Genomic DNA, 18,179 nt, shown 5'->3' with positions numbered 1-18,179 from the left:
CCCATAAGCCCAGCAGCCTAACAAGCCTTTCTGTTTCAAGGCTGAAAAACCAGATTGCCCACTTGATCACAACACTGAGCCATCTTTCACCTGCCAGGACTTTGTTTTACTTTGACTTTTGCCCCAACCGGACTTCATGGATAAACAGCTGCAGCCAGCTGAAAATCATTTCCCTCTTGGCAAACACAGCTTATTCCCAATGATAAATTGGATGGGTGTGGATTTCAGCTTCAGTGGAATAATGGTATTTTAGAGAACTACGCAGTAAATAAAGACAACAAGAGGGGCTTCTCGTATATATGCAGTGTTGTGCCATTCTGCTTTTATCTCCTCCAACCCCCCCCCCCAAAAAAATGTTCTGCTTCCACAACACACAAAAATGTGGCTCGTGCCAGTTGCCAACATTTCAAACAGGACTCTGCAGCTGTGCCTGCTTAGCCAGTAGGAATTAGTTTCTGAAGCTAGTTTTTAAAGGGTGCGAATTGTAAAATAAAAGGAGTAGCTGCTAGTTGCTGCAGCTAGCAAGGCCTACTAGATAGGCATGTGACCCTGTGGCTTATTCCCATGAAGGAATACTGTTTTGCTTACGCTCATCTAAGCATAACCTCCAAATGAACTCCCAGGACCTCATTCAACCTCTTCTTGATTCATCCTTCACCTCCCAAGAAGAGCATTTATTGTACAGGTGCATCCTGCTCTGTGGGACAGGCTCAGCGCTCTACTTGCTCCCAGATATATGTCTAGAGACATCCACATACGTCATGGGCCAGTGTTGCTGATCTATCCCCCTGGGGCTGCAGAGTTTCCAGACGCAGATCAATAAAAGCCAAGCTGATCAGAAAGGAAAAGGGTTTGTGTGTGTGTGTGTGTTGTGCTAATCTTGCTAGATCAGCACGGCATCAAACCAGGGTAAGGAGAACAGGGGCACATCTTGTATGTAAAGATTTCAATGCAAAATCATCATCAAGCACAAGGCAAATGAGGGCCCATCTGTCTCCATGCTAGCTCTCTGGCGCACACTTGTGGCTAAGACATCTCAGTTCCCATCAAGGAGATGAGTGGTACCTCTATTAGGATTTGCAGGAGATGCTTTCAAGGCAGATGGGCTTTAGCAGCAGGGGAGAATTGCAGGAAGTCAGCTAGTGGCAAAGACTTGCAGGGAAATGCATGTGTCTTTTTCATTCCCTTTCAACACCAGTACATGTGAGAGCAGTACATGTGAAAAGGATCTAGGAGTCTTGGTTGACCACAAACTTGACATGAGCCAACAGTGTGACGCGGCAGCTAAAAAGGCCAATGCAATTCTGGGCTGCATCAATAGGAGTATAGCATCTAGATCAAGGGAAGTAATAGTGCCAACTGTATTCTGCTCCGGTCAGACCTCACCTGGAGTACTGTGTCCAGTTCTGGGCACCACAGTTCAAGAAGGACACTGACAAACTGGAACGTGTCCAGAGGAGGGCAACCAAAATGGTCAAAGGCCTGGAAACGATGCCTTATCAGGAACGGCTAAGGGAGCTGGGCATGTTTAGCCTGGAGAAGAGGAGGTTAAGGGGTGATATGATAGCCATGTTCAAATATATAAAAGGATGTCATATAGAGGAGGGAGAAAGGTTGCTTTCTGCTGCTCCAGAGAAGCGGACACAGAGCAATGGATCCAAACTACAAGAAAGAAGATTCCACCTAAACATTAGGAAGAACTTCCTGACAGTAAGAGCTGTTCGACAGTGGAATTTGCTGCCAAGGAGTGTGGTGGAGTCTCCTTCTTTGGAGGTCTTTAAGCAGAGGCTTGACAACCATATGTCAGGAGTGCTCTGGTGGTGTTTCCTGCTTGGCAGGGGGTTGGACTCGATGGCCCTTGTGGTCTATTCCAACTCTATGATTCTATGACCAGCAGAATTCATGCTGCAATTTGGGCATAGCACCTTTAAAGCCCACTCACATGACATTTCTTGGCTTCAACAATATTGATTTTCCTCCCACACTTTTTTGGCAGCTTGATTTTAATTAACACAGAGATCAAATGTCCGCTACATTCCACCCCAGAGAACTAAATGGCTCTGATTGTCACATGGAAAGCATCTGATGATGAGTTGTGTCTTATTGTGACCACATCATAGATAGGTATGTTTTTCATGCATCCACATTACTGGCTGTCTCGGGTCATGGCAGACCCATTCCTGTGACCAGCTGCTTCCTGTCCTATCCCTTTTCCTTAACCATCTCCCCATTCAGTTTGTCTTCGTCTTTCCTGGCTGCCCAGAACCAGTGCCGCTGCCTTCTTCCCATTAACAGCACACAGCTCTTCCTCCTCCTTGGTCCTTCCTGCTGCTGACTTAAAACTTCTCCTTGCCCTCACAGAAGCTGCATCTTGTCAGCATTCTATTCATGGAACCTTCACCCTGAGAAGTCAGAATGTTCATTAGCATTCCGTGTCCTCCTGCCAGAGCAGCAGCCAATAGCCAAAGAGGTGGGCCACCGGAACAAAATGAACCTGTGTGCATTCATTATACATATATCATACATGCTGAAGAGTCACAAATTATGGTCTATGAGCTGTCTTTGGAGGCTGTTGGGAGCCTCTGATCTTTTCCTTTGATATTCATTTTCCTCTTCTTCTAGAAGCAGCCTTGCTGGGATTAAAGAATACCACCCATTGCCTTCCTCTCTGCCTCCAGGGTGGCATGACTGCTAATTTCCTCTCGCATATGGCAGAGCTGAACCATCGATTGTGATGGTCTGCATCACGATGCCAGACTGGCTAAAAGAGAGAGAAGTGGCAAGACAGCACCAGGATAGCAGCAAGCTCAGTTTGTGCACACAGAAATATCACTCAGGCCACAGGGACCCAACTTGCCTTCTCAATAAGGCCACCTGTGTGAGCAAGGATCAAACACGCGAGAAACAGACCACAAGTGTTAACAAGGTACGGTAAAAAGCCAAGCTTCGGGACTGCAATTTAACACCCACCTATCACCCACCATGGGACGCGGGTGGGGCTGTGGGTAAAAGCCTCAGCGCCTAGGGCTTGCCGATCGAAAGGTCGGCGGTTCGAATCCTCGCGGCGGGGTGCGCTCCCGTCGTTCGGTCCCAGCGCCTGCCAACCTAGCAGTTCGAAAGCACCCTCGGGTGCAAGTAGATAAATAGGGACCGCTTACTAGCGGGAAGGTAAACGGCGTTTCCGTGTGTGGCTCTGGCTTGCCAGAGCAGCGATGTCATGCTGGCCACGTGACCCGGAAGTGTCTCCGGACAGCGCTGGCCCCCGGCCTCTTGAGTGAGATGGGCGCACAACCCTAGAGTCTGGCAAGACTGGCCCGTACGGGCAGGGGGTACCTATCACCATCATAACCTTTAATAGAAAACTCAGGTGGAACGAGCTTGTTTTCTCCAGCTCTGGAGGGCAGGATTCGAACCAATGACTTCCAAGTGATAAGAAAGGAGATTCTGACGAAACATCAGGAAGAACTTTGACAGTAAGTGGAACAGACTCCCTTGGGAGGTGATGGACTCTCCTCTTCCTTGGATGTTTTTAAGCAGAGGTTGGATTGCCGTCTGTTCAGTTGAACAGCTCAGTTCAGTTGAGATTGCTGCATTGCATGGGGCTGGACTAGATGTCCCTTGTGGTCCCATCCAACTCTATGGTATGTGAAAATAGAAATGGAGCCAAAATAGGATGGCTCAGAAACACTGGGGTTCCCAGAGGTACAAAAACATCTACAGTGGTACCTCGGGTTAAGAATTTAATTTGTTCCGGAGGTCCGTTCTTAACCTGAAACTAATCTTAACCTGAGACATCACTTTAGCTAATGGGGCCTCCCGCTGCCGCCACGCCGCCGCCACACTGTTTCTGTTCCCATCCTGAAGCAAAGTTCTTAACCCGAGGTACTATTTTTGGGTTAGCGGAGTCTGTAACCTGAAGCACCTGTAACCTGAAGCGTCCGTAACCCGAGGTACCACTGTACATAGTTTAGCAGCAGAGCATCTGTCTCACATGCAGAAGGTCCCAGGTTCAATCTCAACGTGGAATTGGGCAAGATCCTGAAACCCTGGTGAGCAATTGCAGGTCGTGGTGCAGCACAAGGTAGGTTCCTGTATTCCTACCTCAGCATGCTCAGTAGTCATAGGCGCCAGATGAAAAGGTAAACTGAGGAACTGGGCTAGGGAGAATCCTGAACAGAAATGGCTGAACGGAAACACTGAGGAACATGAGAATTCATTGCAACTTTATGCTGAAGGTCCCGCTTGCTCCATCTAATAGCCAACTCAGGGTTTGAGGGCCTATCATTTTGGAAGTGAGCAGGTCTGTGTGTGTGTGGCATGTGTCCTGGCCTGCCCAAAGTGGCTGTCACATCTAAGTATGGAGGTATCTCCAGGAGACCTCCCATGCTCCGGGGAGACACCATTCATTTGGGTAGTTGCTGTCAACTGCCTGCTGTCCATAGGTGTGGTGGAGAACACTGCCAGTGCCTAAGTGAGATTCAGGTGCTAGTTGGATCAGTTCTTGGTACATGGAATGGGAAGCGCCATCTTGTCCTTTACCTTGTCCTTTAAAATGTGCTTCATCCTTATGGTTCATACTTCTAAGATGTTCTGTTTTATTTCATGTGGGCTCCCAATGATTCAACCCTAGAGGGAAGTGAAGGGCAGATGGGGCTCATCAACCTGGGAAGGTAGCCTATTTAGGAGAAGGAAAACTCTTATCCTAAACCTCCGCTGCCTTTCAGGATATATCTTCCAGAGAAGAAAAGGCTCAGGAGTAAGCCCTACGCAAATCCAGAGTGGAGTGGAGTCCCTGAGATGGCTGGATGGAACCTTGTATGCCTCCTTCCGGCAACTCCTGCAGCCAAGCCAGTGCCAAACATCTTGCTCTGCTTTCCTTTGGACCACATCAGCGAGGTCAAGAGAGAGGTCTTGTCGACTGGGCAGCCCAGGACCTACATATACACTGCCCAGGCTTGCACCCTGGGGAGGTCACTTCAGTGCTGCTAATACAGTGTTTTGACTTCACCCCTGAAGGCAAACGCCATTGTCTCTCAAGACAGATGGATGCCAACAACAGATAATGTGAAGGGAGTCATAACCCAGACAGAGCACATGGTTTGCATTGCAGAAGGCCTCAGGTTCAATCCCCACCATCTCCAGAAAGGATGGCGGGATTCAGGAGAGCTGCTGCCAGTCAATGGACCAATGGCATCACTGTAATAAGGCTTACTATGTTCCTACGACAAGGAGTGGTCTAGATTGGGCTAAGCCTGGGATGGGGAACCTGTGGCCTTCCAGATGTTGTTAGACTACTGCTCGCCCCAACATCCTAAGGGGAGCCGCTGTTCAGACAAGCTCTTTGATCATCAGAAGATGAGAACCTACCTTGTCTCACTACAAGCGCAACGACAAATGTTTTGCAACATGGTAGTGCTCATGTTTAGAGGAGGCAACTATTGTAAGTCATTAATTAGACCAGATGGCAGTGTTAAAACGTTTAACAGACAACATACGTTTACCGGGAAAATAAACACCAACAGATCCCTCCATAAATCATAACATACATTTTGAAAGGCAGGCAACATTTATGGCGGCTGTTAATTTTTGGTAGAAGGAACACATACTTCTGCTCTCAGAAATTACCTCCTGTTCAAGTGTCATGAAGGGAACCTGATGTGCATTATAGGCAGGACTGCAAGGTGCTGGATCTCATATAGTGAGAAAGTGGGTGAACCTGGGTTGTACCATATAGTCTGAGCAAAATCTGCCCATTCCCCTCTTTGACCCGATATCTGACCACTTTGGCAGCCTACACGTGAAGTCTATCAGGTTTGGAAAGCCGTCTTCCACAAAGTGATGATCTTGCATGTTTAAAAGCTGCTTCCAGTAAATATGAGAACGATTTATTTCTTTGCTTGCTTTAGCAGATGCAAGTGTGTCCCACTGGGATCCTAAGGGAATGAGTAGCATGTTCAATGAGGTTTTAAATCAAGTTGAGCATACAAGAAGGGATTTTCATTACCATTTCAAAAAACTATTCTGAAAAACCAATACAACCGTAACTAAAAGATTAAATGATTGTGAAGACTCAGCCTTTCTCCCCTACATCTTCTATTGTTTCCATCTTATTTTTATTTTTTTATATAGATTTTGTAAGCCCTTTGGGCTAGACACTTGTTCTTTGTAAAGTGTCATGTGCAGCATTATAAATACTTATATACTGCTGCTACTCTTCCTGCTGCAATTGTTCCAAAACACAGAGGCTTGAGAATTCATTTCTTGGCCCAATTCAAGGTGCTCATGTTACAGTTTGAAGCCCTGAATGACTTAGGCCCCAAATATCTAAAATACTGCCTATGTCTCTACAGTCACCTTATACAGTCCCACCTTCTTTTTGTGATTGTAAGTTGTTTTATGAAACTGCTTTTAACATTGTGCTTTTGTTTTTGTAACCAGGGTTCTGTATTAAAACAACAGCAGCAGCAACTCTCTAGCAGCAGTTGTGCCTTTAGGCATAAGAAATCTTTGACAAGCTTCAGAATCTCCTTTAAAAGGTGTGTTCTCTTAAAAGTTCACAACCGCATGCATCACTCTTATCGTCAATCTGCCTATCACAGTCCTCTCCCTCTCCCTCACACTGCTGCTAAAGGCTTGAAGAGAGAGCATGTATTTAGCCAACACACAGTTGTAAGAACAAGGAAAACCACTGTCTTCAGAAGTTACAGGGTTATCCAATAGTTGCTTTGCACTAGTGGAAAGCACTATCCCCCTACATTGGGGGATGGGACACCTTTATCAGATCAAGGGCCACATTCCCTTCTGGGCCTTTCAGGGGCCACATGGACAGGGCCAGAGCCAAAAGTGCTGAGAGCCATAAAGATGAATTTTACCTATAAGGCTAAGTTTCTTTGCAACCAAACACCCCTCTCCACCTTCCGTCCAGGCAAGCGGAAGACATCATCAGAGTTCAAGGACAGGTTCCAGTCAGGCAAAAACAGTCAAGGAGGATACAAAGTGAGAGGCGTGGCTAAGCAGGCCCGGAGAATGTCCCAAGGGCCAGACAGAGAGGCCTGAAGGGCAATGGGTTTCCATATCCCTGCCCTATATACTGGTGACCATCCCTTCCCTACCACCCTCTGTAACATATCTGAATATGTTTTGGAGGTTCCTCTAATCTTTCCAGGACGCGGGTGGCCCTGTGGTCTAAACCACTGAGCCAAGGGCTTGCCGATCAGAAGGTCGGTGGTTCGAATCCCTGCGAGAGGGTGAGCTCCCATTGCTCGGTCCCAGCTCCTGCCAACCTAGCAGTTTGAAAGCATGTCAAAGTGCAAGTAGATAAATAGGTACCGCTCCAGTGGGAAGGTAAACGGCGTTTCCATACGCTGCTCTAGTTTTGCCAGAAGCGGCTTAGTCATGCTGGCCACATGACCCGGAAGCTGTACGCCGGCTCCCTCGGCCAGTAAAGCGAGATGAGCGTCACAACCCCAGAGTCGTTCGCGACTGGACATAACTGTCAGGAGTCCTTTACCTTTTTCTTATTTTTACTAATCTTTTCAGAGGAGACAAGGGAAGCTGAAGTGGGTAGAAGGGACTGGTGACAACTAGGTGAAAGGAAGTGTTTTCTGCCAGTGCAAAGCCGGTATTGGATGCAGACCACAATAATTAAGTCTCAAGTATTCTGCCATTAGCTCTGGCTCCAGCTACTGTTGGCCCCTCTGCCTTCTTTCCCTATCAGTCCCAACAGAGACCAGCCCCCAGTACTTGGCACTTCCTTGCCAGGAGGTTAAGAAGAACAGCCTGTGCCTTCGGTTGAGCATTCATTTCCCCACAGCAACCAGTGGAGATGGAGGTCACCATTCCCGTTTTTGTATGTTATCTAACACAGGCTGGTAAAAATTTACTGACAAGTATGGTGGATGTTAAAGCAAAGAAAACAATGTGTTAACTAAATGGACCGGGGGTTCCCATAGGACTAGAATGAAAAATAGCTTTCATCTGTCAGGCTATTTCCTCTATTTGCTGGCAGAACTTCAGCGATTGAAAAAATAAGTTAGGCAGGTGGTGTGACAACAGTACACAACATCCATTTTTAGGAGTTAGAAATGAATTAAGATAAAAGAATCAAGAAAACTGCCTCTGTGTCAGCTTTCAAGAAGTCACCAACTCCATCTAGTATGCCAGCTGAGACCCTACTTGCTGGACGTCACTCACACAACATTGAGGGGGGGGGGCCCTCATTTAAATTTTCTGTCAGTGCACCTGTTAGTTACCTTCTACAACCTGTGAGAATCTAGCAGTCAGTATGTCCTCAACGTATCTCTGCAAAGCAGCTCCAAGGATTGTGTTCCACAATTGCTTCTAGCTATTTCTACAACAAAGCCAATAGATACTGAGAGATGTAGTTATAGACCCATTGTAATTAAGGGGCCTGAATTCATTATTTTCAGTGGGTATTCTCTGAGCATGACTAATGCAAAATATACAACTGATATAACCCACCCAAAAATCGTTGCATGCTTACCTCCTCACCACCTCTCCCAAACAGCAAATCAGGATTATCTTTTTTTTTTAAGAAAGAAGCTTTATTATGCAAATAGGAATGTGATTTTCATCATTCTCATTTACAATGGAATCTCTGAATTGGACAAATAATAGATAATTTCTGGACCTAGATCTAGCAAAATGCCATCTATTTACATTCAAGTTTACATCTTTTCTTCAAGTTCCACACTGGAGGCCATCAAAAACACTTCAGCTGGGCTCCTATATGGCCATGAGTGAGGGAAGAAGTGCATCCACAGGTTTTCAAAGCTTTTCCTACAGCTACTCATCAGTTGAAGAGGCAAGCCAGTTTTAATAAAAGTGGCATGCCTGTTCAGCCAAGTGATTGCTGCCACAGAAACTTTCAAAACATATTTCATGCCTTAGCATGCATTTATCTCCCCTATCCATGCATGCAAGTGACTAGGATCGCATCTGTTAATAGCAGTTTCTCAGATCTATGGATTGTTATATTCTATCAAATCCCTCTGGGTGTGTCTAATCCTCTGTTTACTGCAGCAATCCTCATCTTCCTAGGTACCATATTTAACACCATCTGTGAGTGGTGGCCTTTCTAGAATACTGCTCTTTCTCCAAGTTTCCTTGTATTTACAACCTGTGAAATCCAAAGCCCTGATTTCCTCTTCAGACGCAGCTAGGATTTCACAGACTTCAGATAGCAGATTTTCATCTACCGCTATTGTTCCAATAACATAAAATGTCAATAGTTATCTGCACCAGTTATTTTATCATAATTCTATTTAGCAAATTAAAATTAAAAAATGTACAATAGAAAAATATTCAATAGTTCACAAACATGAAAAAACATATTTTAACATGCAGCTACATCCAGTCTGTCCAGTTCAGGTGGGCGATGATTGTCACTAGTTCCAAAAGCTATGTTTACTTTGCATGTTGCGTATTTGGCAGTGCTGTTGGAACCAGCTTTTCCTTTCTCAAAACACATGGAGAGATTTGAATTTCTCAGCTATATTCCAGTTGTAATATAAATCCTCTCTTCCTCCCTCTGAGAATGAGTAACATTTGTTTCTGATAGCTTCCAAGTAAGATTTTTTTTGTTCTGGCCCTATAATATACAGGGCGATATCCTGATGACTTCAGTTCTGATGAACATCTGCTATTTTCAGTTCTTCCTTTAGACAGATGTTCTTTTGTGTGCACAGGGGCTCTTACGAAATCTGATGGACAGTATCTATGATTGCCTCAAAATGGAGCAGTCCTTAATATAAGGAGTGTTGCTGATTGAAAAGAAACAAATGAAAGCCATGGCATCTGACACTTTGAAGATAACCTCGAGGTATAATTTCACTTCTTCATGTTGTAACTTACGGCATCTTTTGAATTGGTAGGTTGAGAGCCATTTGTGGAGAGCTGGTTTGCTGCTCCTTCCAATTCCGATTCACGTATAAAGATTACTGCATCTCCGCTGACGTTTATTAGGCACTGTGCCTGCAAAGACAGAAAGCGGGCATCCAGTTATATATCTTCTGGATTTTAAACAGAACCTTATTGTTTACACAGAACTTTGAAATGTGCACATAAATTCCTGCTACCGGACAAGGTACCTCTCTGCTGCCAGAAGCAGCCAAGTGCTGACAAAAAGTTTACAGATGAGCAGCTGCAGCAACGCTCACAGAGAAGGAGCTTTCTGCAGATGGTTACAGCAGAGGCCAAAACTAGTAGTACTAGAGATTCAGAGGCTTCTGATCACACAGATGGTTTCTGTGTGAAATGGCCTGAGTAAATAATTATTTCCTCTCCACCTACACCAGCTCATTTTGTGAATATAGGGACCTCCCTAACAGCCCCAACAAATAAACATTTGTTTTTCTCCAAGCTAAGGATGCTCATCCTTTTCAGCCTCACTTTTCATGTGTTTCCCTTTCAAATTCTCTGAAAGCTGACACAGCAGAAAGCTACAAATTGACAATTCGCCAACGTCCTTTTTGGAATGGTACACATTGTTCAAAAGGCCTTTGGAGCCCAGTGCAATAAATGCAGTTGTTCCTTTTTTATCGGGATTTAAGACTCCTGACCTTAAAAAGTGGGAATGTTATATATATATTTTACCAAAACTGTGAAGTTTCTTGAAAAATGCAGTCCTCTATTCCCTGTGACTTCACACACAAAAGGAGCCAAATCATGCAGCCATGTTTATTAGCCAAGAATTCCAGTAGCTACAAACAAATGAAAAGTCTAATGGCTTTATTTTAAGGCCTAGGGGCCGTCACAAACCCTTTAGAGAAGGGGCGGGGGACCCTTTTGGACTTGTGAGCCAGACTGTTATCTGCCCCCACTCTCGAGTGCCAACTTTTGACAGGTGAGTGGGATAACCCACCCGTCAATCACTTGACATGGTGTGATTAACAGGTAGGTTGTTTTCTTAGCAGGAGTTCTTAACTGATTAGTTAGGAGAACCTTGCCTGGATGCCAGTACATTGCGAATGCTGTCAGGCTTCTCTAGTCCCTGACTGTTTATGTGCAGACATACAGTGTTCTCTTCAAGCACCATTTACCTGATTTTTGTTTGGATTCTCCATGAACACGCACTGCTTCATGATGTAAGAGACAACGGCATTTCCCCCGAGAGCTGCCACGTGAGCCCTTACCATTGCAAAGACCTCAGCAATGAATGCATGAAGAAAACCGCTTACACCGCCCTCCTATAAAAACATACCAACACACATTTTAGTGGAAAGGCACTAGTAAAACCATCCCCAGCACTTACTGTTCTTTACTTCCAAATTTATTCTAAAGAAGTGAAAACTAATCAACAGTTGTTCCAAAAGAGTTGTGTCGTTTTTCTCAGCCTTCTAAAGCATCATTCAGAGTTAACACATACTTTGAGAACTACTACTTCAAACCTCCAAGTAAACAGTCTGATTTATCAGCAAAAAAGCAATGAAAAACCACAAACAGCATTCAAAACCATACGAGGAACAGATGGGACTGTGTGACAATTTGCTTAGGCTCCCAAAACGTTTGCTGTTATTGTTGCCTTATAATAGCATATCTGCATATTTTTCAAATTATCTAGCAGAGCTACACTGGGGATCTTTTCTGCAAACACACAATCAAGGGCTGGGTTAATCTGCTAAAAAGAGCACAAAATTCAACTGTGCATTGGATTTTACTTATAGTGAAGGTATATGGAGATACGATAATCTGGAATCTGCTCAAGCAAGACTTATGCCCTCTATTTTTCTGTTAATTCTGAATTGCTGCATCTCTTGCACCCAGCATAACTAAAACCTCATGTTAGCCATGAGAGAAATGCAAACTCCAGTGCAGCTTACCTCACGCAAAGAAGTGGTTTCTCGTATAAAAAACATGTTGATTATTCCAAGGTATTTGGTTATTTTTGCCCCAGCGATGAAAGAAAGAGGTGTCATCTTAACAACTGGCACAGTGGAACTCATGCCGGACGAGCCAGAACGACGGGATTGTCCTTCTGTCAATGGACTTGGCTTGTCGAATGAAATGGCTACAAATGGCAGAAGGGAGGAAGGAAAGAAGGAAGACAGACAGAGAATAACTACTCAATATATGGACAGTTGCATCGGTAGCTCCAACAGATTTAAGCCTTCTTCATGGTTTCCACATAGCTTGGTGACAACATTCAGCTGCCCGTGATGCTCAGCCATAGAAAAGAAATAACCATGCAGCACATGCAAACGAGAGACAAAAAGCTTGAATGGGATTTAATTTTGGAAGAAGAGTAGCATTCCTGCAAAAGAAAACACTGAGGCCAGCAGCTGCACATACAAATGATCAGTTAAAAAGTGAAGACACAGGTAGTGCGGAGGGAGGGAGGGAGTGGTTGGGAAAGGTATCACGATTTGGTAAAAATTTCTGCTAGAGGGAACGACAAAAAGTCTACAGGAAAGAGTGTGAAAGTTGACACGTTTCTCCAGTCCAGCATTTTTCAAATTTTGGACAAAATCTTCATTGCTGTCAGCTTCCAGGTAAATCTTCATCTTGGGTAACTAAAGCAAAAGTCATACCTGCAGCCATTGAACTACTTAAACAAAAATTAAAAACTCACCACTTTGTAATTCAGTGATTGCTGCCACAAATATCATGCAGGTGATCCTTGCATAGTCTGAAGAATTTCACTGATGTATACATACACTTTCTGTCACACTGTATGTATACCTTTTAGTTGTACAATTCACAAGCCTATTTATCACCTATATATTTACTGGCAGTTTACTTTTGGAGCACAGAACAATGTGCTCCAAAATCAACCTGGCATTAATGTTTTCAAAAACAGACGCTGTGTGTCTGCAGCTTTCACACTCGGACACTGATTTTGCAATGCCACTACTGGGTAGGAAGCTCCACCGTTTGCCACTGAAAGATCAGAACTACGCTTCCAATGATCAGAATGTGGTAGAAATGACCGCCTACTTGTCTTAATTGATCCACGCCTTATGGTCTGAGCTTTCAGTTTAATGAATTCTATCCAGCTGTTGCATCTGTCTGCAAAGGAACTGTAATCAACTGATGTTGCTGGAAACACAGACAGAAAAACAAAAGGAAAAACAAAGGAAAAAAATATGGGTGATGCCCCTTTGCCCATTGCAGTGCTCCTTCTGATGAATCAATTATCTGCATCCAAGAATAAGTGGTTTTCCAAGAAAACACAGTGCTTGCCTCTGCTTGGACATTACCGGTAGGACATGATTCACCTACGTAGTATGAACATCTAGAGACATCATCCCTACGAAAATGCATACATAACTTGTTTTATCCATTTCTGCAGCAGTGAATTCAAAAGAGTACCTGCTGCCGTAAGACTGCCTTGCAGTTTTCTGTAACAGTGCTTTCAGAGTGCTTGACAGTGCTTCAAGAGACGCCCTTTTGGCAACTCTGATGATTCTGCAAATTATGTCCAACATTTCTGAAAGTTACAGTGCTTGGGATCACTATGGAGGCTTTTACAAGGCAGCACAAATTGAGCCTTCTGCTGTATGACGATCAGCAGGAAGATACTGCACAAGTACCTTCCACTTCCCAGATACACCAATTTCAGGCACTGGTCCAGAGCAGAGACTAGACAGGTCCCACACAAACTGCCTATGGGAGTCTGCAGGGCCACCAGCAGGGACTGCAAGGAAGCAGAGATCACATGAACAGATTCACACAGTTGCCGCAATTTGCAAGAACGAATTGATCTGGAGGATCACTGTGACTGTACAAATCATGGCACCAGTGTACATGGTCCCCACATGCTGTTTCGTACAGCTCTCTCTTCAATGTGATCCCTGCTGGGTGAGTGCTTGCTGGCTGCAGTTTGAATGGGGTCTGCTGACTGTCTGAACCAGTGTGAAGTGATCAGTGTTGTGATATGTTTAGTTAATGAATACATCATGAAATGATCTGTACTGGACAGGTGTAAGTGGTGTGAAATACCCAGGTAACCTGATGTTGTGAATTCAGGTGCAAACAGTAGTCAAATGGGACAGAGCCATTCAGCTCTGAGCACATATTTTTAAATATAAAGGATATTTTCACTATAATAAACAAAATAACTGGCACAGGGCTGCATGAATGAGGGAACTCCCATATAATGTCCTTAGGATATCACACCTCACCCTCGACAGTATCCATACCAGACAAATCTTTTAAACAAATAAATGAAAAGTATTTGCACCCTTTTGGCAACAACTTTGATGTTTTGAATCCAACACCTGGGGTGCCTTGCATGGCCACTCAAACTCTTAAACCCAAGCTTATGAGCTTCCTGGACCAGCTCACTAGACCAAAAGTTCAGCAATTGTTTTCAGCTTTAATTTAAAAATCACAGAACTCCTCCTGATAAGCAGGAAATAAAGATAAAATATACTGCACGTAAGCCCCTGTTTGTGCTGTTGAAACACCTCTTCCTTTTCAAGATCGTTACCCTCGCAGTGAAAATTGAAGGTTTGGTGTCTCCCCCCCCCCCCCAAGATTACTGAGTATTCCTAGGGAGGCACCAAGACTGGTATCAAGAATTCCACAGCAGCATGCATTGTTTATGTATTAACTGATCTTTAGTTCCATCCCCTTCCAGTCCTCCGTAAAAAAACAGCAACTGAGGAATTCAATATAACATTAAAGGAAGATGAAGAACTGAACAACCAGTTATTATGAAAATTGTTCTGGACGACAAAGCGACAATATAAGACTACCCGTCACTTCTAATTCTAGCTATCCCTAATGTATATAAAAATACTTTGATGAGCATATTCAGATATCAATAAGCCACATCAGAGCGTGCTTTCCAAGGCAACTGGTACATACTTCCTGAATGCTTGAAGCCACATCCCAAGTGTACCCCCAACAGAGCCAGGAATGCATCCCCTGTTCTGGCTTATAGCTAAATCAAGGAAACTCACCTCTTTGGACAGCTGTGTGGGAACTTGCATTCTCCAGGTCCTCTAATAAGACAAAATGAATTCCACTGATATGACATAAGAAACATTAACTATATTAATACAGATTTTTATTTCATGTCAATTTTAAAGTGAGTAATCTGCTAGAGAAATCCCTGTGTTGTGTTTTCTGGTTTTATTTCACACAACATTAACTTTGCACAACCTATTGTTCACAACAGAATACAGTAAACTTTGTACTACATTCAAGAGGGACTGACTTTTCTTGGCAAAGCGTCTTTGGATATCACCTTAAAAAGATTCTCTTCTAGTTCTATGGCCTTCCATACTTAGAAGGCTCTCTGTTTAAAAATAGCAAGGGATTGCAAATCTGAACTACAACTACTAAAAAAAGAAGCACGTAGTCTGCGAAGTTACTACATTTACTGCCTACACTCCATAGAACCTAAATGTATAGAATGGCGATGCAAGAATAAGGGTTAATGCTTAACCTAACATGGAGGATTAACATTGATGGAATAGGCAGCTAAACTGAAAAAGCAGAGGGAGCAAAGATTGATAATCACAGAATAGAAACAGAATAAACGATAGAATGATGCACTTATGCATGTAAGTTATAAAAGCAGAGACTAATCTTGGAAAGAACGAAGTCTAAATATCTGACTTCGCCATTTTGCTCCCCTGCAGAACCCAAGACTGAGCCCAACAGAAGAAAGAAAGAAAGAAAGAAAGAAAGAGAGAGAGAGAGAGAGAGAGAGAGAGAGAGAGAGAGGGAGAGAAGGGAAAATATTTGTTGCAACTACAGTATGTAAAATTGACCCCACTAATTGGTGGGGAAATTTTAACAGCTAGTACAAGTTTTTGACACAGATTAAATTTATAAGGTGTGTAACCTTTTAAAAATTGTACATGATAAATATTAACATTTGTGAGTTTCTCTCACAAAATTTTTGTCAGCGAAAGATCACAAGGAATGCTTTTTACCTCTCAGAACTTAAAGCGGAAGCTGAGCATGCAGAACTCTTCTCTTTCTAAGTATCCCAAATGTTGGGAGCCAAATTACCTCTGTGAACTCTACCATAAGTGCATGCTATAATTACAGAACGGAAGCTTTAATATATAATCACAAATGCAAGGCTGCTGATAATCCCTGGACTTTTGTGAGCAGAATCTGGGATTCCTAAGAAACAATCTATTTCTCTATATCTATATTGTATCTGCCTTTCTTCGTGGGGTAAGGGACTTTTATGTCCTGCACTGCTACCTAATGCTCCCCCTTCATAGCTTCTAGGCTTCTCTTCTTCCCGTATGAATCTTCCTATTACTGAATCCTGACTCTGCTATAACTCTCCACTTTCCACTAAAAGTGCCACTCCAAGCAGGGTGCCCAATTCTAAGCCCTCATCACCACCGTCATTGTTTCATACCCTGCAGTTTCATCACATGGTTCAAATCTGCTGAACGGTTTCTTTCCTATGCATTTCCTCTTCTCTTTCAAACATGATCTTTATTGTTCTGTTTTGTCCTCAGTCAGGTCCCTTTGATTGAGTCTTGTTTTTAGAAGCCTAGCATGGGGTGTACTCATTTTTAGCCAAGTAATTTATTACTCAAGCTCTTCTGTAAGAATTGCAGGCTAACAATAGAACATTTTAAAAAAAAGCCTACCTCAACTGTTTCTAGCAATGGAGGCATGTGCCCTGACTGGCATGTATCCAATTATCTTTTGCATTGTAATCATTTCTATACCACATTCTTTCTTTTTCTGAGTCCAACAGACCCAAAATTAGTTATGTCTTGTTCAAATGAAATAAATTCTAATCCCGGAAGCTTGTGTTTACCTTCATAATATTTAAGAGAGCTCATCATAATTATTTTCAGATGAGCTCTCTTATTTTCAGAACTTTTCACCAGGGTGCAGACATCTGTAAGTTGGTCTATCAGTTCACAGGGCAACAAGATTGATAGGAATCCAAAAGGTGACTACATTTGAACTCCCTGGCTTAACCCATGATCTGCCACATATTCATCCCACACAAACTAACCCATAATAGTATAGACTACAGCACCCTAGAAGCATGAAACAGGAATGACCAAGGTACACAAGAAAGAACTGAAATTTTGTTAATGGTCCTCAAGTAAGCATGCAAAGAAGAAACTGGAAAATTGCCAAAGAAGTATATGTTTGTAATAAAAGAACAATCAGCTGCAAGTCTGAACCTCACAAAACTTCTGGAACTTACTCACTGACATATCATATGCTGACATCTGTTCTAGCATGAAAAAGCCACAAGTTTCTCTCATCAGATTTGTAAACCCTGTATAAAGGCTTCCACTAAGCAAAATCAGACTGAAGACAGATGGCAAGTTTTGTTTTTGTGTGTTGCTGTTTGTTAGTTCTTTGGTGCCATGGTTGTCTCTGATCAAGCAAGTTTTGCAGGTTTATGAACTGCTCTGGTTTGCCATAGCTGACTGTGGGGGAATCATACACATAGCACAGGCAACCATGGCTGTAATAAACTATTTTCAGCACATACATGCACACCCAAATGAAAGGATGTCTCCAGGCCCAGACTAACAGCCTTATTCTGCTCTCCAAGGTGCTGATTTTGCAAAGAGCACCTTAAAGCAAACGGAGGCAACAACCCCCAGAACGAGGGCTTCATATAGGTTACAGACATTAAGCTACATGAATATTTCATCCGATTCATTTCATATGATTGTATACAGTTCTCTACTGAGAAACATTTATATTCACTCTGAATAAAAAAAACGCTCCCTAGTCATTATGTAAGCAGCATTTTAAAATATCTCTTTATATTTTATGTATATTCTTGTCATTGGGTGCTGGCTATCTAACAAGCTTTTCCAGGTGTTCAAATGCTGCTCTGCTAAAGAAAATCTGGTTTGATTACTATAGGATCAATGCAACACAATCTGTTAAAGGTAAAGGTACCCCTGCCCATACGGGCCAGTCTTGGCAGACTCTAGGGTTGTGCGCCCATCTCACTCTATAGGCCGGGGGCCAGCGCTGTCCGCAGACACTTCCGGGTCACGTGGCCAGCGTGACAAGCTGCATCTGGCGAGCCAGCGCAGCACACGGAACGCCGTTTACCTTCCCGCTAGTAAGCGGTCCCTATTTATCTACTTGCACCCGGGGGTGCTTTCAAACTGCTAGGTTGGCAGGCGCTGGGACCGAGCGACAGGAGCGCACCCCGCCGCGGGGATTCGAACCGCCGACCTTTCGATCGACAAGTCCTA

The 18,179-nt window shown here is 43.6% G+C and overlaps 1 protein-coding gene across 18 annotated transcripts in view; it reads right to left on the bottom strand.

The window, feature by feature from the left end:
- Positions 1 to 9,164: 9,164 nt before the first annotated feature.
- C2CD5 (C2 calcium dependent domain containing 5) overlaps positions 9,165 to 18,179 on the bottom strand; it is an 86,519-nt gene continuing 77,504 nt past the window's right edge. For 9 of the 18 annotated variants that reach the window (XM_077935299.1, XM_077935298.1, XM_077935294.1 and 6 more), the window contains 5 exons: positions 14,925 to 14,966; positions 12,955 to 13,056; positions 11,841 to 12,028; positions 11,061 to 11,207; positions 9,165 to 9,993 (listed from right to left, as the gene is read on the bottom strand). In XM_077935299.1, the coding sequence (XP_077791425.1) occupies positions 9,850 to 9,993; positions 11,061 to 11,207; positions 11,841 to 12,028; positions 12,955 to 13,056; positions 14,925 to 14,966 (623 nt within the window). In that variant the 3' untranslated portion in view covers positions 9,165 to 9,849. The remainder of the gene's footprint in view (positions 9,994 to 11,060; positions 11,208 to 11,840; positions 12,029 to 12,954; positions 13,057 to 14,924; positions 14,967 to 18,179) is intronic. The other 9 variants (XM_028747399.2, XM_077935301.1, XM_077935300.1 and 6 more) reach the window with 3 other exon arrangements.

The sequence above is a fragment of the Podarcis muralis genome, chromosome 10 (genome assembly GCF_964188315.1).
Source record: "Podarcis muralis chromosome 10, rPodMur119.hap1.1, whole genome shotgun sequence".
NCBI lineage: Eukaryota > Metazoa > Chordata > Lepidosauria > Squamata > Lacertidae > Podarcis > Podarcis muralis.
Note: the sequence above shows the minus strand (reverse complement) of the source record. Positions and strands in the feature narration are given on the sequence as shown.